Genomic DNA, 27,594 nt, shown 5'->3' with positions numbered 1-27,594 from the left:
TGTGTAAACTGGGGCCTCACACCTATGCATGCCGTAGCCAGGCTAGTGGTTTCCATTTCTATAACAGACAACTTCAGTTCATCCAGAGCCCCAGACAAACCACCAACTTCCTTGCTGGGACCCTGGACAAGTGGGAGAATTCTTTTCTCCATCCTCTATTCCCTAAGATCTTCGGCAGGGTCCCAGCTGTGGGCAGGGGTCCCTGGTCCAGATCTCTGCCTTTCTAGAACCCAAGGCCTGAGTGAGTCCTCACCTCCAGTCAGCAATTTGGGCTTATTTAAAAGAAGTCAACTCTCCCGAGGTGCTTCTGAGTTCCCTCTTCTTGCCTCATCCCTAGGACTCCCCCTTTCTTCCTTGCAATCATTGCTCTTTTTTTTTCAGCTTTTGTGTGTTTGAAGCAGAGGGTCCTTAACTTCTTGGTCCCTCCTGCTCCCAGAAGCTGAATCTTTGTTCTTCCCTGTCTTTAGAGTAAGCACAAGGCACTCTGGAAACTACATGGCCGGGAGGGGGAGTATAACCTAGGCATGGTGGTTGAAGGAAGAGTTCCTGGGGGAGAAATTGCCTATTTTGAAGATCGAGTGCACCTTAGCCAAGCCAAAAAAAAAAAAAGTGTGCATGCATGGAGTGATAGGTTGGAGAAAGGTGGATGACGGTTGCAGGAAGAAGATAGAGCACATGTGAATATCTATGGAATGGGGGCAGGGAACAAATCCCATATCACATTCTGAGAAGCACAAATTCCAAGAACCGCACGGACTTTGGTGTAGAACGCGTAGTGAGATATGAGGTTGGTGAGACAAGTCGAGGACAATTCATGAACGGCCTATGTGCCAGCTTAGGATAGTGGACTCTGTGCTGAGAGCAGAGGGGAGCCAATACAGGTGACCACCAGGACACACAGAGTGAAATCATCGAGTTTAAAAGAAAGACAAATCTAATAAATGTTCCTTATATAAATATACACAGCCCATTAGAAATTGCTGAAACAACTTTACACACAGGATGACAATCCCAGAGGGCATTTAAGTACTAGCCTTCACATTCCAGCATACATAACCCTGAACTCTTACCCCGAAGATTATAAGGCAGTGTAGGGGTGCTCAGGTCAGTGTCCCTACCCTCCAAGAATTTCTTCTGCCTGCTTTGGGGGGAAGAAGTACCGCACCCATACAACTTGCAGACATTTTGGCAATACACAGCTCTTTCACAAATGTTTCCCTAGATCACCCAGTCAAGAAGGAAGAATTTCCTCTGCCCCTTAAGGTCCTTCTACTAGCCAGACCAAGAATCAAACTGACATGAGACAGATTTTTTAACAGGAGAAAATCAAATTTAGGTTCCTATGTAAGGGGAACCCACACAGACACGGAAATTGCAAAGACAGTGCAGCAACAGGAGCTAATGTGAGCTGAGGAGGGGGTAGGGGCCTGAGGATACAAAGGGGAGAAGACTAGTAGCAGGATGGTGAAAGGAAAAGTTTAGAAAACAAAACTTGCCTTAATATGCAGAGAAGCTTCTTAGGTAAAGAGGAATCTCTGTGAATAGCTCTCTTCCTAGTGCAGGCAGGCAGTTGAGGGGGAGGTAAAGAGCTTTTCCTGAATCTGCCCCCGGTTTGATTGCTTTTAACTCAAAATAATGTTTCTGCCAAATTGGCCCATCTGGGGGCAGCCTGCCCTTGGCCCCTACAAGCCCATTCCCCACCCCTCCCCACCAGCCCCCCCAAACTCTGCCATAACTGTCCCTGATGCAAGGAAAGAGCTACGCGCAACAGCAGAAGCTTGAAAACAAGAGTAACCTGGGCCAAGGGCCAGGGGGCTCTATTTTTAGCTCTTTGTCTCACTGCCTGTTTATCTTTGAGACTCAGCCTAATGTCTTCCAGGCGAGTGTTAAAGTTCCTTGGCTGCCTCCAAGAGGAAAGGAAATAGGTGATGGACCGTGTGTTCTCATAATTTCCCCAAGGTGCCCTCAGTGGCGTTTGACTCCCCCAAAGCCACTTCATGCAGGATTTATTCAAGCTGTGGCCGGCCACTTCACCGGCTGTGACACTGGAGTAGGTCTCAAGGGGAAAAGAATAGGTTATGGATTTCATAACCCATTAAGGACCACCAGGGTGGTGCGGCCGCTGTCCCTCCCGTCCTCAGCTCGCTCGCGCCTAACTTCACAAACAGGGTGTAAGTCCCACAACTGTAAACACGCTCTGGACCCTACAGCGCCCTCTACAGATGGAAGCGGGCGGTCCCCCACGCTCCTTTGTGCCGGGTTACTCCGAGAGAAAGGCAACCAAGCATCGGCTTATCGTTCAGTGTGGCGAGTTATTTCAATCCATTGAAGCCGCAAAAAGAGAAAAGGGCCGGCGTCGTGTCTCGATTTATATTTCCCTCGCGAGGACAAAAGAGGTGGCCCCGGCAACTCCGCCGCTCGTAAAACGCGCCGCGGGAAAACGCACTGTCGACTGGCCGTGATTTAACCCCTTCCGTTCCGCCGGCCCAGACCGACTTTTAAGGTCGTCCTCCCCGACTCCCTGTCCACCCGCACCAGTTGACTCCGGTGGCCAGAGCCCGATTCGTCCGGTCACCCTCCAGTTCTGCTGGCCCCTCTGGAGTTTCTGGGGGTCAATCGGCCGACCTCTGCGGCGGTCCCGGCTCCGAGCTGCCGCAACCCGCCTGGTCCTCCTTAAGAAGCTTCCGCAGCCCGGGGTAGAGGCGGGTGTTTTGTTCTTATAAGGAGGAAAAAGTTTCTGTGACATCCAGGAAATGAGTAACTCCGCCGCCTTTAGGGCCGCGCTGATGGAGGCCTGGAGGCGGGAGCCGGCCGGGGTGTCGCCGCCCCCGTCCCCCTAAGTGCCCGGCAGGGCGCTCGGCCGAAGCCGCCCGCGAGCCGCGGCCTCCGGGCCCTGGGGACCCGCGCGCGCAGCCCGGTGGCGCGGTCCCTGCCGCGAGCCGGAGCGGGACAAAGGCCAGCGTAAGTCCCGGGGCGTCCACCTCGCGTGGTGGGGGAAGAGGGGCGCGGGGCGGGGGGACCGCGGGTAGGCGGCGCTGCGCCCGCGCTGGGGGCGCGCAGCGGGGGCGCGGGGGCGCGGGCGGCTGCTCGGCCGGGGGCTGGGGTGCGTGGGGAGACCCGGCTGCGTGGTCTTGTGCGGCGCGCGCGTCCTGCGCCCCCGCGTCTCCGCTCCAGCCCCGGCCGCGGACCCCGGGGGCGCCTCGCTGCAGCCCCGCGCGGCGGGCAGCGCCTCCTCCGGGCGCCCGAAGCGGGGCCGCGACGTTGTCCCTTGTGCCCCGGCGATCCGTTACTTCGGACCGTCTGAGCGGAGTGCTCGGGCAGAAAGACAGGCCGGGTCACTCGGCTCTTCGGCCAGCCTGCTTCCCCGCCTGGAAGCAGGCAGGGGGAGTGCAGCTTGTTTTTTCTCGGTTTAAGGTAGTGAAGCTGTGGGGTTATGGGGGCCGGATGAAGCCTCCACAGCTTCCTCTTTCGTGACTCTTAGTGGAGGAGACCCCGCGCTGTGCAGAACTTGCTCTCGCGGCTACACATGGTCTCTGCCGCCTGACCCTTAACCCCATCCCCACCCCTCCCCAGTGTCTCTAGCTTTCTGGCTTCCAGGTGTAGGGACTCAGAAGCCCCAGGGCCAAGCTTCCCATCCGAAATGCTCCTCTTTAAAAACCAAAATGCTGCCGAGCAGGAAGCGAAAATATTTTGCTGAGCGACTCAGGGACCGCATGTGGCCTATGGCATCCTCTGCCTGGTGTGCGAAGGAACCTTCTTCAAAACTAAAAGAGCTCCGGATACTGGCAGATCCTAGACCCCGGCCTTCGGGATCTAAATCAGTTTGAGAATCCTGTTCTATTTTGTCGTTACTCTTTTGGATTTGACCCAGGCGCTTCCCTTTTACAAACCAGTTCTGCCTCGGAGAGGCTGCCAGGTAAAGGTGACCTGAGCCTGGTGCAGTCCCAGGTCCAGGCTGGCTGTGAAAACGGCGTGGCAGACGCAGGGAGGATTGCTGCCGTTCGGCTCTTTATTAATAACATGCTGGGCCGTGCTCTGGAGGCCTCCTCCCAGCCTACGTGCCTAAGTGGCTTTCATTGTTTGCTAATTCCCTGTGCCGGCCACCGCTGCAGGCCAGTCTGCCCTCGTGTCTGCACTGTGGGTAACCATAAAGTGGTTAGACTGACTCTCTGCGCTCTCTGGGTGGATGGAAAGCCTTGTTCAAATGCCATACCCGCGCTCCGCAATTTTCAGAGATGCAGCCGATTCGGGCTCTGGCTTTCAGGGGGCAAGGGTCTGAACTTTTAACCCGATGCCATCATCCCAGAAGTTGTCACCTTACCAGCAATGGCTCCCAGCTCCTGCGGTGCTCAAAGGGAGACAAAGAAGAGGGTGTGGGGGCGAACTTTTTATCTGAGGGCAAGAACAGGGAAGAACTTCCGGTAGAGGCTTCTGGCAAAGTTGCCCACAGGAGAAAGTACTGTCTGGGAGAAAACTGGTTTTGGGGGCGCCTGGGTGGCTCAGTCGGTTAAGGGTCTGCCTTCTGCTCAGGTCATGATCCCCGGGGTCCTGGGCAGGGAGCCTGCTTCTCTCTCTCCCTCTGCCCCTGCGCCTATGCTCTCTCTCTCTCTTTCTCAAATAAATAAAATTTTTTTAAAAAAGAAAGGAAGGAAGGAAGAAAAGAAAGAAAAACTGGTTTTGTATTTTTCCCTTCTTGAACCCCCTGGGGTTAATAAGAGAAAGACAGTGGGGGATTCTGTCTGCTGGAGGGGTACACATCTCAGTGGGAGGCAGTGACCAGCAGAGCCGTTGGAAGGGTAGTGTTGGGCCACTGGAGGGCATGAGCTCAGGGCGCCATGCCACCTCTTGGAAGGGGCGGCACTGCCAGAGGGAACTGGTCCAGAGGGGAGGGGATGGCAGGGGAAGGGGGCTCTGCAAAGCTCATCTTATGAGGGAGAAGGGCGTGAACCGGCAATAGTTGTCTCCGGGATGAGAAGCCGAGGGGGATGAGGCTGTGGCCTTCAGGAATCTCCAGGACTGTCACTTGAGAAAAGGAGAAGACTTGCTCTGTCTGACCTCAGAGACTCAGTGAGTAGGAGAAACAGGAAGACAGGTCTTACTCAGAAGTGAGGAGTAACTTGCCAACAACTAGAACTCCTCCGTTGGCAATGCACTGCCCATCCCTGTCAGCAGAGACAGCTGGCCATCAGCAGTTAGGAAGGCCAGAGTCCCTTCAGAGGCCAAAACTGTGGCTCCGTATTTGGGGCTGAGAAGTCCCCCTAGTAGGGATGAGGTATTAGTGCAGCCTGTGGGGTTTTAACAGACTAGTGTCCTAGAGTGCTGGGGTGCTGAGGACCGGGGAACTTATTTATGACTGAGACCAATTTATCCCAGATAGACTGATCTCAGCCTTGCAGGGGAGAGGGATATGTTTGAGAATGCCAAGGGTTGTTAATAATAACAGCCAAGGCTGTTGCTAGCATATTCCGCTCCTTATGTGAATTAGAATAAGATGTACCTCTCTGCAAGAGGATGACACCTTGGTGACATGTAGGATACCACCTTGGGGCCTCATCTTGATGGACATGGCCAAGGCACATAGCTGGACAAGTGCATGTGAGCTGGACTCATCCTCACCATATCCTGGCCAGGTGTTCTTGAGCAGTACACCACCTGTGCAACCATACACAGCAGCCATGATAACCAACCATTATTGAGGGCTTAGCATTTATTTGCCAGGCTTTTTTTTTTTTCCCCCAAAACCACTTCCCTTTCATTAAGTCATTTAATCTTCATAGGAGTCCTATGAGGTAGGCATTGTTATCCCCGTATAGATGAGGAAGCTAAGGCATAGAGCAGTGACGTGTTCAGGAGCCTGGAAGCTGAGTCCCAATTACTGAACATTCACAGAACAAGAAGCAGGTTAAGCTTTAAAAGCTAGTTTGGGGGGCGCCTGGGTGGCTCAGTTGGTTGAGCGTCCAACTCTTGGTTTTGGCTCAGGTCATGCTCTCGGGAGTCATGGGATCTGCCCAGTGGCGGGCTCCACACTCAGCAGGGAGTCTGCTTGGGAGCTTGGGATCCTCTCCTTCTCTCTCTCCCTCTGCCCCTTCCACTGCTTACATGCTCTCTCTCATGTTCTCTCTCTCATAAATGGATAAATCTTTAAAAAAAAAAAAGAAAAGAAAGCTAGTTTGGTTGGGGGCCCTTGTGGAAGAAGGGAAGAGCAATTGCTTTTTTCTTTGTCAAAGGAAGAAATACCCACTCTGCTCAGATGGAAGAAAGATGGAAAACTCATCTGGCAGCAGAAAGGCGAGGAAAAAGAGCTCGCTGAGCCTTGATGGCTCATGGGAGGCCTGGCCCAAGTATCAGCTGACTTTCCTTTTTAATTGCTGGGCAGTGTGAGGTGGCAAATCCAGTTTGGGGCCTGACATGAGGGTGATGAGTAAGTGCCACCTGGGTGTGGTGCAGAGGGAAAAGGCCACAGCTACTCGGGGCCCCTGACCTAGGCAGGAAATGCCCCCAGGAGTGGAACGAGGTGGCGAGTGTCCAAACATGCTGTCCCAGCACTTCCCACCCCCCAGTCCCCATCTATTCCCTCTTCCCTTCCCTGTCCAGGCCCTGTTCACCTGTAGATGTCCTTCCCAAGCTTGTTCAGGAAATCCTTCCCCAAATTCCATTTCACACCTTCATTTATATATGATCATTTCTTTTCCGCACCATACATTTTAGCACTTAATTAGTTGGAGTTAAACATGTTACTACATACTATCTATAGACAGTATTTTAAATAAACTAGCTTCTCAGCCGATGAGGATGTCTCAAAGTCTCTTGGGAAGAACCAGCTGGTACCCAGCAGATTTCCCATAAAGGGTGGTATTTATGTGGATCATGTCACCTATCCCAAGTCTAGCTCTTAGCTGTTCCTACTCAGAAACCCCATCTCCACAATTTTCCAAGTGGTTTGGACTTGGACAACTGAGTCACTTCGAGAAGCTCCCAGAAGTGGGTGTGCAAATTAGAATGCTAGTTTTTTTAATTTGGAAGACTTGTGACCATCACCATCATGCAGACTAGATGGTATCTGATTCCTGCATCCTGGGCGAGCCACATGGGAATCCAAATTTCCAGGCAGCTCGTGCTTGGCAAAGCAGCACAGGGAGGGGCTTGTCTAATAGCACGGGGCTCTCTTGACTTCTGTGGCCCTCTCATCAGTGGAGAGATACCTGCCCGGTAGACCAGTACTCCAGTCAGCCTGGCTGTGTAGGTCTCCTTGGCCTGTGTCTCAGGGGCAGTGTTTACCTGATAGGATGTCTCCATTTCCTCTTGCATAACTTAGCTATTTTGATTTTACTTACTTAATTTGTTTAGTGCTTTATAAGCATTAGCTCCCAGTCACAGAGAGTTTCATTTGCATAAGTTAACCACTACACCTGGGGGTAAATGCTATATGCAAATTAAGAGGACTTGGTCAGGTGGCCTGGATGGGTCAACAGTAAGCCAAGCACAGAGCAAAGAACATGGTCCCTAATCAGCACAGGTGCTTGGGGAAGTGGAAGACCCCAGACTGGCCACTTACTGCAGGCCCTGTGCGAGGCGAGCTTGCCTCGGGTCAGCTGGCCTGCCCAGATGGCCTCTCTGGATTTAAAGGGCTCTCTGTGATCTCTGTCCAGGCCCCCTCGTGGCTCATCTTTAGTAAGCCACAGTCTCCAGAGGCCTCGGCATCTTGGGCTTCGGAGTAGGGTGGACTTGGGTTGAGTCCTGGCTCCGCTGATCAGTGGATGGATGTTCTCTGTATTTGGGCAAGTGCTTTGACTATCTCAAGCCTCAGTTTCATCATAGGTAAAATGGGGATAACCACTCACAGGACACGTGTAGAAAGCGCTGCGCACTGTGCCTGGCCCAGACCTCTAATCTGGCTAGCATGAGCTCTTAAAGGCAGTCGAGGATCCACATTCTCTGTCGAACTGGGCCCCCAGCATCCCCATTCGTGCCACTGATGTCTGGCCAAAGGACAAGGCTATAGGGACCCAGACTGTCCCAGAGGCTTAGAAGGAAGGAGCTCATCTCATCTGAGCCCTTGCTGTCGTTTGTTCAGAGCTGAGGAGAAAGCTGCTAGTCCCCACCTTTCCACCTACTCTGGGGGAGGGAGAGTCAGGTTTGAGGCTGGGTCTGAGCAGGCATCCATCCAGAGGGGAGAGAAGAGTGAGGTTTTCTGGGAGAGGAAGAAGGTCGTTTGGGGGTGCCTAAGAGGTCCGTAGGGCCCTCCTCAGCAGTTTGGGACCTGTGATATTCCCCCTCTATCCAAGTGACCCACCCCCTGCCATCGGCTGAATGGAAGCACCTCCAGGTGACATCACTGTTGCCCACGGCAACACCTCACCTCCACCTTAAGGTAGATGGGGAGGAATAAGAACCGTCCCAACTGTAAGACACATGTTGAAGGGAGGGAGCACAGAAGGTGTGACATCCACAGGTGTGTTTCTCAGGGGCTGGGCGAGGGGAAGAGGGAGGGGCTGCAGTTCAGAGGTCTAGGCTGGGAGCCAGTTGGGGGTAGGTCTCTGGGCCTTGGGCTTGGCCGAGGGACTAGAGCTCAGTGCTGAGGGCTGAAATCTTGTTTAGTTCTCTGAGCTGCAACTAGGAGCAAAGAGCATGACTCCTTACAGTAGCTTCTGGCAGCTTCCATAGCCCCGGGTTTCCCTTCTACAGCCTGAATCTGGTAGGGGAGAGTGGGAGGTAGGGGATCAGTGATGGGGAGGTCAGGAAAATGGCTTTCGCTGCTTCTCCACCGTCACCCCCGAAGGACAGCAGGACACAAGGATGCCCACGCCCTCACTTAAGAGAGAACCTTCATCCGTTGCTTGAGTACTGGTTATGCAGGTACAATGTGCAAGGCGGTGAACGCGCTCGGGATTCATTGGCTTCGTGGAGCTTTATAATCAAAGGCACGCAGAGAGGAGGAATGTCTGGGATGTGTTGCTCCAAGGGTTGGTACCAGCTGGGAACAGAAGCGAGGTTCACAGCTCACCCCTCACCAGCTCTAGCACACCCCATAGAATTTCAAGTCGGCCTAAACGAAAGCCGCGGAATCCCTTCCTCCCCAGGAGTTCATACAGGGGTTCGGAGGCGGTGGAGATAGATCCGAGATTTGGGGTGTGGTGTTAGAGAGGACAGGCATGGGTGTTGACTGTGTCCTGCCAAAGAACAGAGTCCCACAAAGTCCGAGTGTCAGAGGCGGGAAGACAGCAGGCAGACCCCCGACTCCAGGTCTCCTCCTGCGTGACTCTGTGATATTAGCAGTTGGACTCAGTTTCTCTGCCTGTTTAATGGGGATAGGAGCAGCCAGTACCAGAGAATATACAGAGCACTTTCAGATCCTCAGATGGCAGTCCTGGAAACAATACAGAGCCCACAATTTCCAGACAACTCATTTGCAGGTGGGTGACATCGTGGGACACGCTGGCTGCCTGGGAGGAGGGCTCAGCTTTGGAGCTGTCTTGGGTTCCTCCTCCTCTCTCCCCAGGTCATTTCCCTGAAGTGGATTCAGGAGTCTCCTAACCGGCACCAAACCATAGGGAGGGCGTTGTCATAATTCTAGTCCTGCTTGTTGGTATAAAACCATGCTCATAACAAACTGTCCTCCCAGGAGCCTGTTTCAATAGCCAGGAATTCTTCAAAGCAGTCAGGGAACCTGCCTGAAGTTCATGAAAAGGTCCTTTGTTTGCTGAGACTTTGTTCCAGAGTCAGTTAAGGGGCAGGACCACAGCGAGCCTGGGCTGAAGGGGAAGAGAATGGGGGATGCCTAGGCCCTACCCCTGCTTGCCACCCCAAAATGCCCCTTTCTCCCTGATGCCTGCAAAAGGCACTGTCCAGTGTCAGAAGGGCCCTCCCTCCCTTTTCCCAACGCACTGTCCCTTCAGCTGCAAAGCCGGCTCTGACAGCTCAGCTCACACACCCAGAAGCTCCGGTGGGAGGGGCCTTGAAAGCCCATTAAGTCTGATTCCCTGCTTCGTGCCCAGATTTCACTTAAATTGGCACCTGCCCTGCCCTAAACGGTACAGGAAAGCCCCTAGATGCATGTAATATTTCACAGACAATCGGGTCACTGAGCAGCACAGCATGATGGGAAGATTGGAGGCTTGAAGGTCAGTCCTGAGTTCAAATTCCGGCGCTGATAATGAGTGAGGCCTCGCCACACTGAGCCTCAGTTTCCTTATCTATAAAATGCAGATAGTGCCTCTTTCAGAGGTTTATTGTGCAGATGAGACCCGTAAAGCATTTTGCACAATGCCTAAATCTCTATAAATGTCCCACGTTGGCTGCTAGTTTTTAAGCTCTCCCATGGGATGTCAGGGCCAAGGGGCTGGTCTGTTCTTTTCTGGAAAGGGAGAACTGCTTGCCACTCCACCAAGGGTTGCTTCTCTGCTTCTTTTCCGGAATTTGCTTCAAATCCTGTATCCTCCATTTATCTTCTATTTCTGTAAGACTCTCAAGCAAGGAAGTGGGCGTCAAGGGGAAAGGCAGCTGGGGGTCAGATAAACTTGTGTCAGAGTTCATTCCTGGGTCGTTTTCTTGGTAAACATGGGCGGTAAGTCAGCCTACAGTTCGAAGGAGGCCATCCACACCTGAAGTAGCTGAGGTCTGTCTCCGGGCCGCATCTGGAAGGGTTTTTGCTCACATTCCCCAAGGCGCTTACCACTGTTAGCACTTTGTTTTTCTGACAGCAGAGCACCTCCCAGGAAGAAAAACCTTAGAAGTGACTTCATCAGGGATCTCCCACTACACCCCCATTTCAAAAAGCAATGAGTTTTTTTCCCCCACTCCTGACTTCATTGATTCACTCAGCATGCATCGAGGAACCCCTGAACCTTCAATACCAGGCATCAGGGCCCCACGGTGGTTTCTCCTTCTAGGTGCTCAGAAGGCCTGGAGGATTGGTCAGTGTTGATGCTGCCAGACTGGGGGTGGGGGGGAGGGTGGCAAGCTGCGAGCTCTCCAGGTGCCAAGCTTCCTGCTCTCCCTCTATGGCAGCCCCTGGGGCCTTTTGAAGAAACAGGGAGGTGGAGGAGACAACAGGCCAAGTCCCCAGGCTTCTGGAATGCTGCAGGGATGTTGGTCACCCCCCGTCTCCCCAGAGGAGTCCCTAAGATGCAGGATTTAACAAATCAAAGGGGAGACCTGGCCTTATCACCCATACCGATAACCGTGTCCTTTACGGAGCACCAGCATGTATGGGACCACCATGCCAAGAAGGAAGTACTCTTGTCACCCCAAGTGAGAGACTTGGGATTCAAACCCAGGCCCTTTGATTGCAGAGCCTGGGCCCTTCACTGCTGGACACTAAGCCTCCGCAAAGTGTTAAGCTCTTCTGAGCTGAAGATCTCGGGCTCTTTCTTTCTGGGTGGCCTTGGGGCGGAGTATGTCCCTGTGAACTCGGCAGGGTCAGGGGCTGCTTGCTGCCTGCCCCAGCCTGACCCGCCCGTCCCTGTCATTGGTTCAGGCGCCCCCACTATGCGCCAGGCGCAGCCTCGGGCACAAGCCAGGGCAGAGCGCAGGCATCATTCCCTCCCTGTGGCTGGCTGTCGCGGTCGTCATCGTTTCGTCTAATTCACAGGGAAGAGGACTCTGTGCAGTCCTAGCCGAGTCTGGGGGTAGTTTTGCCAGCAGTTCTCAGACTTACGGTCGAGGCCCCCTGCTTTCCCGGACGGGGAGTGCTGGTTGGCCCTGACTGAGGCAGCCCTGGGGAGGGCGGGCGGCCGACCGTGTCGTTCAGCCCCGGTTCCTGCCGCAGAGAGCACAAGCTGAGAGGCCCCCACCAGCTCTGAGGCGTTTTACAACTGGGTTGGCCTCCATCTTGCTTTTATTAATTCCCCTTGCTATTCCCCTTGATTGAGATGAAAGGGTTTTAGATCTTTGCAGGCGCAGAGCGCGTGTGCGTGCGTGCGTGTGTGTGTGTGTGTGTGTGTGTTTGTACATACACGCAGGAGGCCCAGAGCTCTTCCCTTCCCACCCCCCTCCTCCTCCCCCTTCTCCCCTCCCCCCTGCCCAGCTGGGGCACAGGCATTGTGTCCAGTACGGCCCAAGCCCCAGGGGACCAGGGTGGGAGAACAGCCTGGGATTTCACTGTGTGGGGGCCAGAATCCCTCCAGCCAGGCCGTGAGTAAGAGGGGGCGGGTGGGGAAACTGTGGAAAAGTCCCGGGGGCCCCTGCACTCCCTGGAGAGGCCAGGTTGTCTTTGTGAGCTGGTCTGTCTTTGTTCTCCTCCAGGGATCACAAGGAAGGTGGTGCCCAGCAGCCTGTTTCATCCCATCCATCCCCAGCTCATCTGTGAGAGCGGGAGCAGGGTGGCCAAGGGAGGGCTTTGTCTCCACTTTGTTTTCCTTTGTATTTTCTCTCTGGTTCCTGCTCAGCCCCCTCGAAGACCCTCCCCACTGAGCCAGCGTGTTTGCTGTTGTCTGGAGCCTGCTTTCCGTCGCTGCAGCCTGGCCTCCCTGCCCCACAGCCCACGTGTGGCCCGTCCTGAGCATTCACTGCTCTGCTTGGAGGCCGGGAGTGGAGAGAACGCAGGGTGGAGGGAGGGAAGGGGGACGAGTCTGGGGAGCCTTGGCGTTCCTGCCGGAGGTGGGTGTTAATGTTCCCTCCCAGCCAGCTCTTGTGGGCGAGCTGGGGCCCAGAGGCGGAGGGAAATTCTGGGAAACACTAGCTCAAGCCGAGGCGACCTCTGACAGTATATGAGGGCTGCTTCACTGTGGGAAATGGTTACCTCTGTGTTTCCATTGTTAACACGCCCCTGTGATCTCAGGTCCAGAAATCTGAGGTGGGAATCCGGGGATCAAGGGGGACGCTTTGGTGCACACCCGCTATAGGAAACGCATCCTTCCTGAGAATGGAGGACCCGTGTGGTGCCTTCTTTGGAAAGCGGGTGTCTCCAGAGGGCAGGATGTGAGCACCCTGGTGGGTCCCCAGGATCGCACGCGTCCTTGGTGCCCTGAGCAGGCAGCGCTGCATGTGGGTCTCTGCCAGGCGCTTTGGGGAATGTCAAGACAAGCCTTCCTGGCCCTGGAAGTTGTGGGGTCAGACCAGAGCTCGGGCAGCTCACTATGATAAAAGAGCAGGATGGGGTGAACCGGGGAGATGGCGGGGTCTGGAGCTGTGGGCCTGGCATGGCCTCGGCCCCTCTGCCCTTCCCCCTCCCGGCTCTGTGGGCTCCTGCCTGTGAAATGGGGCTGCCCCACTGGTGAGCCGAGCTGCCTAAGGGGAGAGGCGGGGGAGCAAGGACTGTGGGCTCCCTGCTCTGGGACATCTCCAGAGATGCCATCTGCACAAGGCACCAGGCCTACCCGCACTCAGAAGGGCTTAATACATATGCTGTCACCCCCTGTCCCCCCTGCCCCCACCCCCCTGCTTGTTCTTGTATCCCTTTCAAGAAAGAAGGGTTTGTCTCAGGAGTTGGGGGTGGAGAGGGATCAGGAAGGCTCTTGGAGGCCGTTTCTGAGATGGGCTTGCTGTGAGGACCATCGAGTAGGGTTTGGGTCGTGTGGTGTGGACACGGTGCAGGGAATTGGGGGCAGTACAGGAGCTGTTCAGGGGACAGTCAGTAATCGGAAGTGGCCAGGGCAAGTGGGAAGAGAACTGAGGGGTCCCCCAAGGCTTGGTGGGGCCAGGCCCTGAACATCAATCTGAAAGCTCTGACCCGTGTCGCAGTGAGACAGAGAAGGGCGACCTCCAGGGAGGAGGAGGTGGTGGCTGGGGGTGACGGAGGCCTCCACCTCAGAGGTGGCAGGGGGGCGGGGTGGGGCCAGGAGGCTGTGTTAGTCTCCCGGGGCAGCTTTGACAAAACACCACAAACCAGCTGGGTGGCCAAACGACAGAAACGACCCTCTCAGGGTTCTGGAGGCCTGAAGTCTGAAATCAAGGTACCCGCAGGGCCACCCTGCCTCCGAATGCTCTGGGGGATGGGGGAGGGGTACTTCCTGGCCCCGTCCAGCGTGTGGGGGCTCCAGGCCTTCCGGGCCGGGGCGGGGCAGCTTCGCTTCAGCCTCCGCCCCCGGCTTCTGTCACCTTCTCCTCTCTGTCTGTTTGCTCCTTTTCTGTCTCTTTATAAAGACACTTGTCACTGGATTTAGGGCCCACCCAGGTAATGCAGGCTGAGCTCATCTCAAGGTCCTTAATTTAATTACATCTGTAAAGACGCTTCCTTCCAAGTAAAGTCACATTCACAGGGTCTGGGTGTTAGCACGTGGACTTATCTTTTTAAGGATCACCGTTCAACCCACCGTAGCAACTGTTGGATTCAGGGTGGCCTGGGGGAGAATAGGTGAGAGAAAGCTGGATGTGGACCAGGACAAAAGGCTGCCAGGGGAGCCCCTTCCTGTCTCTGGGGCCTGCAAGCCTGCCTGCCATGCCTTAGCGTCTGAGACGCCAGGCCTCAGTCTGTCTGTCCCAGGACACTGTGATTTCCCATGACATGCTGTGGGGACATCAGGCAGCATGGCTGGACGGAAGGACACCCTGTCCTTCCTGGGAGATTGATGGCTTCCCTGCCTTCTCCATCTGTTGCTTGCCAAGGGATGTGTGTGAGCTGCTGATGGAAGAGCAGGACCAGGAAGGATGTGGGCTCCCCCACCCACATCAGCGGAGTCCAGGCCCCTGTCTTTCCTGCACTTGGGCTGGCCAGCTGCATGACCCCAGACCAGAGGATGGGGTTGGCATCCTGGTGACTTTTTGGAAACCCCTCCCCTTCTGAAAGCGGGCCTTGAGGAAACTTAGTGCTTTGACCGGTGTGACTGGCCACCCTCTGTGCGTCTGGCCATCGTGGCCACGGGGCCATGACAGCAGAGCTCACCTTGACGAGAAGACCACTCCCTTCACAGCATAAACTTTGCCATGGGCTCTCCTCCACTGGGCATGGCGGGCAGGGTGGGGTGGGGGATTGTCTCTCCTCTCTGCTCTCTCCCCCACCCCGACCAGCGTCCAGTCTTGGCCCCTGCTTCTTCTGAGCCCAGTGTGGGATCCCCCCTGGGGTAGGGAGGGGTGGTGGGGGTCTGGTTCTCCAGTCCTGGGGACCACAGACCTTAGATGGTAACACCAAGTGCTCCTGAGTGCATACCCAGTAGGCTGCAGAGTCTCTGTTCTCTTCTAGTCCCTGGAGAGGCTGTGGAGAAGGCCTTTATGTAAATCCCTAGCACAGGCCTGGCCCATGGCCAGCCCTCATAAATGCCAGTTATGATTATTCTGGGGGTGGCTGTTGGGATGACTGGGAGACACTGGAATACAGTCAGGACTGGGTTTAGGGAGAAGGGTCGAGACAAGGGGGCTATTTCAGGGAGTCCTGTTCACAGAGGAAATAGTAGGAGGTGGAATTGCTGAGGGGGAAGAGTGAGGAGAGTCCCAGGGTCAAGGGCAGCCTTGAGGATGCTTTCTAGGGGATGGGGAGTGCCAGTGGACAGGAGAAAGGAGGCACGTAGAGGGGGCTGGGGACCAGGGCCCGCAGGCTTTAGGTGGCCCACTGACATATTTTATTTGGCTTCCAATTTGGCTAATTCAAAGAATTTTTGAAATAGCACCCAACATTGTAAAATTGAGGGATGTTGATAAAATCCAGATTTCTGGCTTCTCTTGGGAAAAAAAAAAGATCATGTCATTCTCGGCACGCAGCACATGCGATGTGGTGGCTCTCCCCTTTAGACAAAGCATGTGGGACCAGTTGACCCCATGCCCATCACTTGGATCTCTAGCATCCGGAGCCTCGCCCATTTACTACAGGGCCCTGCCCCCATCCCTCTCCCCCACATTTGGTCTTACAACCCTTGCCTTCAGGAAGGTGACTGAAAGGAGGGAAGGGAAGGAGCCCAGTGGCCATGAAAGTGGCAGGTTGGAGGAAGGTGAGCCTGGCTGGAGGCCAAGACAGATGTTCTGCTGGGGGGAGGGGTGGGGTGGAAGGTGATGGGGGTGGCTGTAAGGACACGGAGAAGAAGAGACACTGGGGGCCCAGCACCTCACCCTTCAACCCATTTCTCAATTACGCTTTGTTGGTCTCTTCCTTCCTCTTTCCTCACTTCCTTTCTTTGCCTGCCCTCCCTCTCCTACCCAGGCTTGAGGCCTCAGGACCCAGCCCCTCCCCAGTGCTGCTCAGCCCCTTCCCTGGCCCTACCCCCATTGGCGGTGCACACAAAAAGGAACCTCAGCAAGAGATGGCCTTGCTGGGGTGTGGGCCAGTCTGCAAGGCCTTTCTCCTCTCCTGCAGGGGACTTCCGTCCTGGAAGGGTGAGAGCCATCTATGCTGAGGCTGTTTACACCCCACCCACCCACCCCAGGCCCTGAGTTAGGTGAAGAGGAAGGAGCCTGTGGAGACATGTGACTCCCACAGCGACCATCTCCTCCCTAACACATGAGAAGTCAGCTCTCACTGAGATACTGGGCAGCCTGGTGCCCGGGAGGAGACAGGAAGACATTCAGCTTTTGGAACTTGCTGGAACTGTAGCTAGGAAGGCAGGGACTTGTGGGCGAAATGACACAAGGGAAGAGCAGCAAGGTGGCCTGACCTGCAAAAGTTCCAAGAAGGGCAAGGGAGGCCTGCACCGAGGGGCAGGCTCCCGGAGCTGGTCCTGAATGAAGGTGCCTCTGGGCTGGGCGGGGAAGCTGACGCCAGCATGCAGCGTGGGCTCCGCTAGAAAGAGGCATGGGATCGGGGTCAGACAGGCCAGACCGCAGGAGGACAGCCTCACCAGGGCTGCAGACAGACAGCTTGCTCATCGGGCCCAAACTCCACCCCAAGACTTAGGGTCAAACTCGAGCTCTGCATTCAACCTATCCTTTCTTACAGTCCTGTTTCCTCGGGGCACAGCCAACCCGGACGATCTGGGTGGTCGCCCCTGGCCATGATGCCTAGGAGGTGGCAGGGCTCACTCATCCCCTGGGTGGGTGGAGGGAGTACAGAGGGAGGGGGACAGCTCACTGCAGACAGGGAGCCTTAGAAGCCACACAGTAGACCTTTCTGACTATCAATCTCTTCACAAGGTAGGATGTTGCGAGTACCTAACTCATGCTCTGAGAATCAAACGACAGAATACACGCTGAGTACTTAGCTTTGTACATTCTGGCTGTTCATGGGAACACGAACGCCCGCCGCCCCTTCTCTGCTGTCTGTCCGTCCAGGAATCCCTGGGAGGGCCTGCCTGCCTGGATCACTTTGACCCCACCCTCCTGCTCAGGCAAGTCTCCTCTTTAGGTCTCTTTAGTTTCATCTGTAAAATGGGCCTTAGATGAGTACAACACTAAATTCTGACTTCCTTAAATGTGTGGCTTTATTGCCCCCAAACAGCCATGTACCTCGCCAGGTGGGCCTGGGAAACTCCAGCACGAGACCGGGCACACAGTAGGGGTGCAGCCCAAACTTACTGACAGCTCCGTTTCCTTTGGCCCCTTCTTCCTCAGAGGGTGCAGAGCCTAAGCAGTGGGAAAGGGACCCAAGGAACCCCCCCGGGGCCTGGGCTGCAAGTGGCTTCCCTGCCATCAACCCACCTCCTTTATTCTAAATTTATAAGGAAACCACCTCAGCCGCTCCTTTCAGCTCCAGGATGACGCCAGGGCTGGGGCCACTCTTGCTGTTATAATTAGCAGAGCTAATTGCACCTGACAAGCTGGGTGTGGGGCAAAGCCCCCACGAGCTGCAGGATGGGGCTGCAGGGACACTGCAGTAACCACGCCCCCCTCCTCCCTGGAGGCCTGCCTGGCTTGGGCAGGGCTGGTTGTCAGACGTGAGTGGGTGCTGGAACCACCTGAAGGGCTCGTTACAACATAGGTGCTGGGCCCCAGCCCTGGGATTGCACCTGTGAGCCCTGCAGCATCCAGCATGTTCCTTGTGCATAGTAGGTGCTCTGTAAACATGGCAGGGTGGAAAGAACTTGGGCTTTCCAGGTGGAAGCAGAAAGAACAGGCTGTATCTCAACCCAGCTGTGCCTTTTCTAGTCGTGTGGCTAGAAAATTGCTTTTTGTCTCATGCTTGGTTAACCCATCTGTAAAACAGGGATAACACCAGTTAGGTTATAGGGGGTCACTGTGCACCCAGCACTCCTAGTGAGGGCTTGATAAACAGAAGTATATCTCTATTAGACAACTCTTAGTGGCATTCATTGGATCAAGCTCTGATTGGGGTGCTGGGGGGCTCTGGGGGGTGCAGGAGTGACAGACCCCAGGGAACAGAGAGGCCATCTAGGGTTTGTCCCCCAGAGTCTGAGGCTTCTGCACAGAATAAGGGTCTGAGGAAACCATTGGTCTAGGCCGACCACCTGCAGCCCTCTGCCCCAGCCCCTGCTGCCTCGTGACCCTGGCTCTTCGCCAGGCTAAGTTTAGCTGTGACCTGCATAGGCCACCACACTCTGTGGGCAGGGGCCGGGGGTGGAGAGGAATTCAGCAAGTTTCCTGCCGGCTTCCTGGCAAGCAGACAGACAAAAGCCCTCAGAGTGACCCAAGTTAATTTTTAAGCCCAACCCATCTGGATGTCTCGGGCCATGTATTGGGGCAGCCTCATAGGGGTAAGAACCTTGGCCCAGGTCAGAAGTGGACAATTTTGAAATTGGGAAAAGGGGCCCTTTGGGAAGGGGTTGTGTGTGTGTGTGTGTGTGTGTGCATGTGTGTACATGCATGTGTATTCCATGGTTTGGGGAGAGCCTCCCAGATACCTGTCTGTCCCCGTGGTCTCCAGTAAAAGTCACACCACTCTGGTTCCTTCTCATTGTTCTGGCCCCGTGGCCCCCTGGGCAGTATTCCCTGTGGCTTGGTTTGGGCAGAGGAAGTAGAGGTTCCAACTTGGCCCCCTGTAGTGAGCACTGAGCAGCCACAGTCCGTTCCCCATCCCTTAGGTTGCCATAGGCAGAGCCGGCCTGTCCAGACATTAAAAGGAGCAAAAAGGCAACTGGGATCTCATCTGATCCCTGGGAGCGAGTTGATGGTTTAAGTAAGGAGTGAGTCAGAACTCCACCTGCAGGAGGATCCAAAGCTCCAAAGGCTTCTCCCCTTTGCTGGGGGGCAGGGTGGGCAGAATGGCATGCCAGGGGACAGCTACGCTAGAAGGAGCATTTTGTGCTTTCAAAGCACTTTGGAGCGTGCTTTCCTCCGCACCCCTAGGACTTGGCAGGGCTGGTGTGCTTAGCAGGTGAGAAAACAGAGGCCTGTGGAGGCCTAGAGGGAAGGAGCGAATATTGAAGGGCATCTATTCTGTGCCAGGCACTGTGCCAAGCACCTGAAATGGATTATGTCCCGTAACTCAGCCTTCTAGGAAGGAGGGTCTGCTGTTAGCTCCATCTCAGAGGGAAAGCTGTGGAGCCCTGGAGAAGCTAGACCCCTTGGCAAGGAGCAGAGTCACGTTCAAACCCAGGCCTGTCTGCTTCTAGAGCCCAGGCTCCTCCCACTTTGTCAGCCCATCTCCCTCGTGCTCCCGTGAGTCTTGTAACCCTGCTCCTGTCAGTGTTATTGTGGGCTGCTTGCATCCTGCCAGAGTACCTTGTAGGGGCATCTGTGTCGCCCCTCAAGAACCCCTATGGGCAGGGTCACTGCGTTTCCCCCATCCCATCACAGATACCCTTTCATGAGAAATCGCACTTGGGGGCAGGCATTTTGCTAAGGACTTTATATGCATGATCTCGTTCAAGCTTTACGACATCAGGTATGATTATGCCCATTTCACAGATGAAGAGACTTAAGGTTTAAGAAGTTGAGTGATTTGTCCAAGGACACATAGCTAGTACGTGCCCATGTTGGCTTCTAGCCCCATCTTGTCTACTCCAGAATCCATCCTCTTAACCCCTTGCATACAGAGTCGATGGCTCCAGTTGGTTTGGAGCTTTGAATGTTGCCTGTCCCAGTACAAGGAGGCTGTTACAGTCCTTGAACAAGGCATGAGGATGCCCACAGGTAGCCCCGTGGAAGCTGTTGGGGAGAGAGGAGGAAGACTTCCCACTCATAAGGCTTGACGATGGCATCACTCCCCACTTGCTGGCATCCTACCCCGAGTTGGCATGGAGACTGGTCACGAGCTGCCCAGGACTATACTGACCTGTCGGGCTCTGCTGGGCCCAAAGGGGGCTGCCCGTAGTACAGGGGCCTTCAAGGGCCTCAGAACCTCCGAATTCTCTCCCAGCTGGTTGCTGCCTGGCGCTGTTCTTCTTAGCACTGCACGCCTTGATCTTAAAACCCTGATCCACGTCAAGAAGCCAGTCTCACGGCCTTGCCTCGGATCGCCCTGGCAAAACTTTCCATTGAGGTTTCCATCGCATGGAAACCAGGGCTGACCCGCTGCTCCTTGTCTTGGGGAAGAAAAGCTGGCTAGCTTCCCCCCCGGACTTCTTCTTCACCCACACCCCTTCCGGCCTGACTTCCTGCACTTTCTCCTGGCCTCCGTCTCCTCCTCAAGTTCACCTCTGAGGCCTGATGCGTGTGCGCGCTGAGCTCGGCTGCCGGCGGACCCCGCTTTTGGTTCCTGCCTGCGTGTCCAGCTGTGTATGGGATGAAATCACATCTGAGCAGCAGGCTTTGCCCACGTGTGGCAACTCAGGTCACGTACGTCCTGGCCCTGCTGGCTAGAACCTGTAGACATGTCTTTACCTGATGCCACGTGGCACCGTTAGGGTAAGAGCCAGAATAAGTGGTTTGAAGGGTGCAAATTCAAGGATAGGGAATGGGGCTCAAGCAAAGTGGAGAAGCTCCTGTCAGCATGCGTTGGCATACGGGGGGCCAGGGGGCCCTCTGTGTTCTCTGTTGTCCAACAACGTCATTTGGCCATTTGCTCTCGTCTAGAAGTCCCAGGCAGAAAGGGGGCGGGGCAAGCATGGGAAACGACTGTTGTTACTCCCCAAGGTTCCCGCCTGGGAGAGGTGAGGGTATAATGTAAGGCTTACCCTATAAGACTGCGCCTCTCAGACTTTAATGTGGATGGTATTAAAATGCAGATTATGGTTCACTAGGTCTGGGGTGGGGCCGAGGTTCTGTGTATCTTAACTCCCAGGATTGTAAGGGGTTAGCCCTTCCCTAAAAATCACTTGAGATCTAAAAAATCCATTTGTCCTAGAGGAATGGAGTGTCTCCCTTCACAATTAAGAAGTCAGATTTAAAGTTTAGATGACTCAGGAGAGGAAATCCAATGACTCAGTCACTCTGGTTGTCTCTAGGATTGCCCTAGGGAGAGACCCAGGAGAAGGCCAGGAGGTCAGGGTCTGAATTTGGGCTGAGGTCTTACAGATCAGAAGGAGAGGTTTGCAGTAGGAGAACACAGGGGCCCAAAACTGCTTCAAAAACACTTGCTGTTCAGTGAATCTATGCTCTGCACCATCCACCGTGCCATGTACACCATCTGCATGGGTCGCCGCATCCCTCGGTACTGTGACCCTGTGGGTCCTATGGCCTTCCCCTCGTCCAGTAAGGAAACTGGGTCTCAGAGAGGTGTGTTAACATGCTCAAGGGCACACAGCTAATCAATGACAGGGCTGGCCTTGGAACTCAGCCTTCTTGTTCTTAACCACTAGGCTTTACTGCCTTGAGGAAAGTCACATTGGCCACAAGGCATTCACTGGGGAGAGGTGGGTTGAAGTATATAGGAAAACGACTCAAACCGACTTAAAGTGAAGATATTATTGACTTGTGTGACTTTAAAAGTCCAGAGGCAATGTCTTCAGGCATAGCTGGGTCCAGGGAATCTGCTTTTGTCTACGTTGGCATCTTTCTCAAGCAGACCCCCCCTTTGAGGTCTAGAGAGCCCCCCCGCAGCTGCGATTCTGTTCCCTGGCAAACCTAGTCTTTCTCACCATCGGCCCCAGCAAATCCCACCTCTGTGTCCTTCCCCTTGGCCGGAGGGAGGTCCTGTGCTCCTCACTGAATCCACAGTGTGGGGGTGGGGGTGTGGACTAGCTTGGGCCCGGGTTATATGTTCACCGCTGGAGCTGGGGGTGGGGTTATCCCCACCCAAGCCATAGGAAGGGGGCCAGAAAAGGGTTGGCTCCTGGGGACAGTGGGTTGCTGCTTCCAGAAGGAGGAAAGCCTGGGCAGACAGAAACAGGACAACCTCCACGAGTTGCTCAGCCAAGGATTGCTGGGTGCAGGGACTTTGCGGTTCTTTCTTCCAGGGCTCCAGGGAGGCACGGGCTGGGGGGAGACTGTGGGCTGGGCGGGAGACAGTGAGACCTTCTTCAGCTCTGTGGGACAGAGGTCGGTGAGAGGGTCCGGGGAGGAAGTGGCCTGGAGGGCAGCTGGGTGTGACCCTTGATCTGTCTCTCTGTATGGCAGGCACGTTCCAGCCATGGCTCTGGGGCTCTTCCGGGTGTGTCTGGTGGTGGTGACGGCCATCATCAACCACCCGCTGCTGTTCCCGCGGGAGAACGCCACGGTCCCCGAGAGCGAGGAGGAGATCATCCGCAAGATGCAGGCGCACCAGGAGAAGATGCAGCTGGAGCAGCTCCGCCTGGAGGAGGAGGTGGCCCGGCTGGCGGCCGAGAGGGAGGCCCTGGAGCAGGTGGCCGACGAAGGCCAGCAGCAGAACGAGACCCGCACGGCCTGGGACCTGTGGAGCACCCTCTGCATGATCCTCTTCCTGGTGATCGAGGTGTGGCGGCAGGACCACCAGGATGGGCCTTCCGCGGACTGCCTGGGTGGGGACGAGGACGAGCTGCCCGGCCTGGAGGGCGCCCCGCTCCGGGGCCTCACCCTGCCCAACAAGGCGACGCTCGAGCACTTCTACGAGCGCTGCATCCGGGCCGCCACGGCCGACGCGGCCCGCACCCGGGAGCTCGTGGAAGGCTTCGTGGATGACTTGCTGGAGGCCCTGAGGAGCCTCTGCAGCCGGGATGCGGACGTGGAGGTGGAGGACTTCATTGGCGTGGACAGCATGTATGAGAACTGGCAGGTGGACAGGCCGCTGCTGTGCGACCTCTTTGTGCCCTTCGTGCCCCCCGAGCCCTACCACTTCCGCCCGGAGCTCTGCTGCTCCCACCGCTCCGTGCCCTTGGACCGCCAGGGCTACGGCCAGGTCAGGGTGGTCCGGGCCGACGAGGACGCGCCGGGCTGCGTGTGCGGCAAGAGCACGCTGGGGGAGGACATGCTGTGTCTCCTCCACGGCAGCCACAGCGCCGCGCGGCCCGGCCGCGGCCTGGAGGCCCTGCTGTGCGCCGGGGACCCCCCGTACCTGGACACGGTGCAGGTCATGAAGTGGTTCCAGACGGCCCTCACCAGAGCCTGGCACCGCATCGCCCACAAATACGAGTTCGACCTGGCCTTCGGTCAGCTGGACTCCCCGGGCTCCCTCAAGATCAAGTTCCGCTCGGGGAAGTTCATGCCCTTCAACCTGATTCCCGTGATCCAGTGTGACGACTCGGACCTGTACTTTGTGTCCCACCTGCCCAGGGAGCCCTGCGGGGAGACCCCGGCCTCCAGCACCGACTGGCTCCTGTCCTTTGCTGTCTACGAGCGACACTTCCTCCGGATGACCTCGAAGGCACTGCCCGACGGGGCCTGTCACCTCAGCTGCTTGCAGATCGCCTCCTTCCTGCTGTGCAAGCAGAGCCGCCTGAGCGGCCCCAGCGGCCTGGGCAACTACCACGTGAAGACCGCCCTGCTGCACCTCCTACTGTCCCGGCGGCCGGCCGACTGGCAGGCAGGGCAGCTGGACGCCCGGCTGCGCGAGTTGCTCCGCTTCCTGGAGAAGAGCCTGCTGGAGAAGAAACTCCCTCACTTCTTCATCGGCAACCGCAAGGTGCCCGAGGGCATGGGACTCCCCGAGGCCGTGCGCAGGGCCGAGCCTCTCAACCTCTTCCGGCCCTTCGTCCTGCAGCGAAGTCTCTACCGGAAGACAGTGGACTCCTTCTACGAGATGCTCAAGAACGCCCCGGTGCTCATTCGCGAGTATTCCCTGCATATCCCCTCAGACCAGGCCAGCCCGCCCCACAAAGCTGTTGTCTCGTAGAGCATCCAGGACCCAGGGGGCCAGGACGCGGGGCACCCCACATGTCCACGCCTCTGGGGGCATCTGCAGGCCCCGGCCCAGGAGAGTGGCGGGCGCTGTGCGGCGCCCGGGCTCAGCCCACCAGGGAAGCCAGGCCCTGTGGCCCGCGGAGGAAACAGAATTCCAAGCTGGAAAAGCTGGTTTGCTTTTACACCACTGGGGTCCTACTGGTGAGGTTATTGTCTGGCTTTGGTTGATCCTTTGCAGCTTACTTTTGGATCACCACAAATGGCCAAGATGATGACAAAATCCTCTCTGGACGCTGAGCTAAAGACAACGCAAACAGTGATGCGGGTGTAATTTTTACATCCCAGGTCCAGGCTTTACTTAAATATCAACAGAGGATCTGCAGGAATGCTGACGGGGATGCCTGTTAAGACCCTGCAGCCTGTTTCCAGTAATCCTTGGCCCCAGGCATCCGCGGCCAAGGCACCAACAGGGACACTTGTGGGAATTTGCAACCTTCCATCCACAGCCTGCACGTTAGGGGTCCTTTCAAACTATTTGTAGAAAAGACCTAGAAGAGATTCAAGGCCCCACGGGGCCAATGTCTGTGGCACAGAAGTGGGTACTTGGTGGCAGAGGGAAGTTTCAGTCAGCCACTTTTTCAGCTCCGTGTCTCACTCAGGGTGCACCCCCTTTCCCACCCCTTACCCCAGTGTGCTGTGCCCTGAGCCCCGTAGGTACCTGTATTCCGTGCTGGGGACAAGCTCCACAGCCGGTCTCTGACCATCCGTGTGGTGGGGGAGGGCGGATCCCGGAGGTGGAAGCTGCAAGAGACACAGGGTGACTGGGGCGAAGGGTAGAACCTGTCCCCAGGGCGCTGACGCGCAGTTCAGAGAAGATGGCAGAGCTGAGGAGGGAGGGAGGGAGGGACGCCACAGCCCTGAGTTTTCCTCAGCAGGGTCGCAGTCCTAGAACCAAGCATGCCTGGAGGCAAGAGGAGACCCGGCTCCATCCGTTGGCCCCAAGACCCATTCACTGCAGTGGGGCGCCCTCATGGCACAGAACCCCCCTTTCTGCATGGGCTTTGCCAGCCACACCAGATGACCAAGACCCGAAGAGACTTGGCCGACTGGAAACACGCAGGGATGACAGCCGACCCAGCCCCCAGGCCCCAGAGAGGTCACCCCAGCACTGCTGGGGGCTGTGGTCCCTGGGCAGGCGCCAAAGCCTGCGGTGGGAGCTGGCCCGTCTCCAGGCCTGGGTCGGGGGTTGGGAAGCCACTCCTCCTCCGCTTCTGGCTTCGCTGGCCCTTTGGGAGTTTCTCCCATGGTAGTGCCTCAGTAACCCTCGCAGCAAGCCAAGGGGGAGGCAAGAAGGAGCGCCCCTGAACCAGCACCCGAGTTCCCCTCCAGGGTTTAAGCTGGCCAGGCCTGCCGAACAGCAGACCCCATTCTGTGGGGGTGTCGGGCTCACCACGAGCTGCGGAGGGTTCTGTCCCTCACCCAGGGGCGCTCTCACCTGGCCCCAGCGGTTCCAGAAGATGGACGGTTTGCCTGGCAGGGTTCGCTTGCGGCAGGAGGCTCGGCTGTGATGGGGCACTGGGGCCTGTAGGAACCCTTCCATGTAAGCTGGAGTCGGACCACGCAGACCTGGGTCTGGTCTCCCCAGCGCCGGAGCGGGCAGCGTGGGGCCAGGAAGGGTGGTCATGCCCACGTGGCCCCCAGCAGTAGCCCCAAGCCCCCATTCAGTTGTGACTTGTTTCCAGAATCGGGGTGAATTTCCGTATTTATTATTGCCCATGCCTTGCCTTCCCCCCCCCCACCCCATCCTTAGCTTGTGCTTGGAGGAGACCCCACAGCCGGGAACCAGGCTCCAGAAGCCAAGACCAAGCCTGAACCTCCCTCAGCCTCCCCTTGGCTTCCAGGGAGAAGTTCACTGAAAAATGACCTTCTGGCCTCTTGTTTATCCAGAGAAGACAACTCAGCAGGGCAGTGGGGATCTTCTATGCACCAAAGCTGCTTCTGAAGCGGAAAACAGCCGAGCTCTCGGTGTTTCATGCTGCCTTATTTATATGAAAGGAAGAATTAAATTCTTGCAAGGAGTAGAAACTGGTCACAGTGTTTGTTTTACCTTCAGGAAGTCTGTGAGGTTCCCTGGGCCGAGTTGGGGAGCAGGGGGGGTTTCCTGTTGACCAGCGGAAGCTTTCACTCCCTTTTGATTCTTATGCTTTCAGGAAACTTTTTAGAAAAATCACAAAATAGAGTCTTTCTAGCCCATCTTTGAAGCAGCCTACAGAGTTCCAGAAGGGGAACGTGGGGGATGTCAGCCCAAGACCTTCTTTCCCCGAGCTCGATGTGCAGACAAGTGTGGGAGCTACGAGGAGCACGAAGCTTTTGGGTTTTGAGGAAAGAGATTGTCTTTTCAATGGAGGGTTTAGTCCATCAGGGCATTTGACAGGCCTTTCCACTAAGGACAGCCAGGCCTCTTTCTCTGAGGAAGCTCTCTCCTTTCCCAAGCAGGCTTGACCCCACCGGGCATCTGCTCGCTGGTTGGGTAAGATGCTCCAGAACTACATTTTGCCGCATGTCTTGGTCTTGACAGCACTGAAAGAAGGATGGTCGGCCCGAGGCCAGGATGTCGATTAGGTTGGGAAGGGCCACGAGAAAGAGGGGAACACACTGCTGGCTGGTCCGAAGGAGGAGCCCCTTTAGAGCCTGCTTCTCCGGCGGTGGTCCCGTGTCACCCGGGTGCGGGTTTCTGGGCCACACTGCAGACTTCAGTGGAGTCGCTAGGAGTCCAGCCCAGGAATCTGCATTTTGCCAAGTTCCCCAGGTGATTCTGAAGGCCCAAGAACCACCGCTACCTGGGGGGATTAGGGATTAGGCACTGCCTGATAGAGCTTCTGGATGATGGGTAAGACTGAGCCGGGAAAGTGTTCCAGCCAGAACCGCGGAGTGAGGGGAGGGGAGCGTGATGGACTAGGCAACAGGGGCGTAGAACCTACTTCATGCCAGTCAGCCTTCTGGGTGCATTCATGTACTTTAACTCATTTAATTCCCATGTCAACCCTATGATGTGGGTGCTGTTAACATCCTCCCCACTTTCCAGAGGAGGACACTGAGGCACAGAAGGATAAGTTGCAAAGCCAGAATTTGAACCCAAGCAGGGCTGGTCTATATGCTGATAGATACTGAGAAGTTTTAGCAAATGAGTTTGAAAATGTTGGGGCTGATCTCAGAAAAGCCTTTAAGGCTGAGCCAAGGTAAATTTGAACTTCATACAATAAGCAGTGGTGAGCCGTTGCTGATTTGTGAGTGATAAAGTAACCTGATTTGCCCCTAACCGTGAAGTCCCTGACTATGTGGTCAGCGCTGTGTTGGGTGCTGCGGGGCTTTATGGCCAGCTTCCAGGGTGGGTGGGGTCAGTGGCGACTGTGGCAGGGTCGGTGAATGTCCCTGAAGTTCTAACTTAAGTCACCCCATAAGCTGATTCAGAACATCCTCATGCTCCATGCGGTCGCCACCTCATGGGATAGAGATGGAAGGTTGTTTGGTTTGGCCAGCAGACCGAGAACAGAGAGCACCAATAACCACTTGACTTGTCCCCACCCCACTTCACCCTCCCCTACTTTGCCCCTGGACCCCCACCCTGGGAAGGGCATCTTTTAGAGTTAACTTTTCTCA

General features: G+C 55.9%; 1 protein-coding gene across 1 annotated transcript; it reads left to right on the top strand.

Annotated features, from left to right (window-relative positions):
* The first annotated feature begins 2,854 nt into the window (after positions 1-2,854).
* On the top strand, positions 2,855-27,594 carry ITPRIP (inositol 1,4,5-trisphosphate receptor interacting protein). Its single transcript, XM_032423455.1, has 2 exons — positions 2,855-2,961; positions 22,255-27,594. Exon 2 carries the CDS (start codon positions 22,268-22,270, stop codon positions 23,924-23,926), a length of 1,659 nt encoding a protein of 552 aa, XP_032279346.1. The 5' UTR covers positions 2,855-2,961; positions 22,255-22,267; the 3' UTR covers positions 23,927-27,594.

The sequence above is a fragment of the Phoca vitulina genome, unplaced genomic scaffold (assembly GCF_004348235.1).
Source record: "Phoca vitulina isolate PV1807 unplaced genomic scaffold, GSC_HSeal_1.0 scaffold28, whole genome shotgun sequence".
Lineage (NCBI taxonomy): Eukaryota > Metazoa > Chordata > Mammalia > Carnivora > Phocidae > Phoca > Phoca vitulina.
Note: the sequence above shows the minus strand (reverse complement) of the source record. Positions and strands in the feature narration are given on the sequence as shown.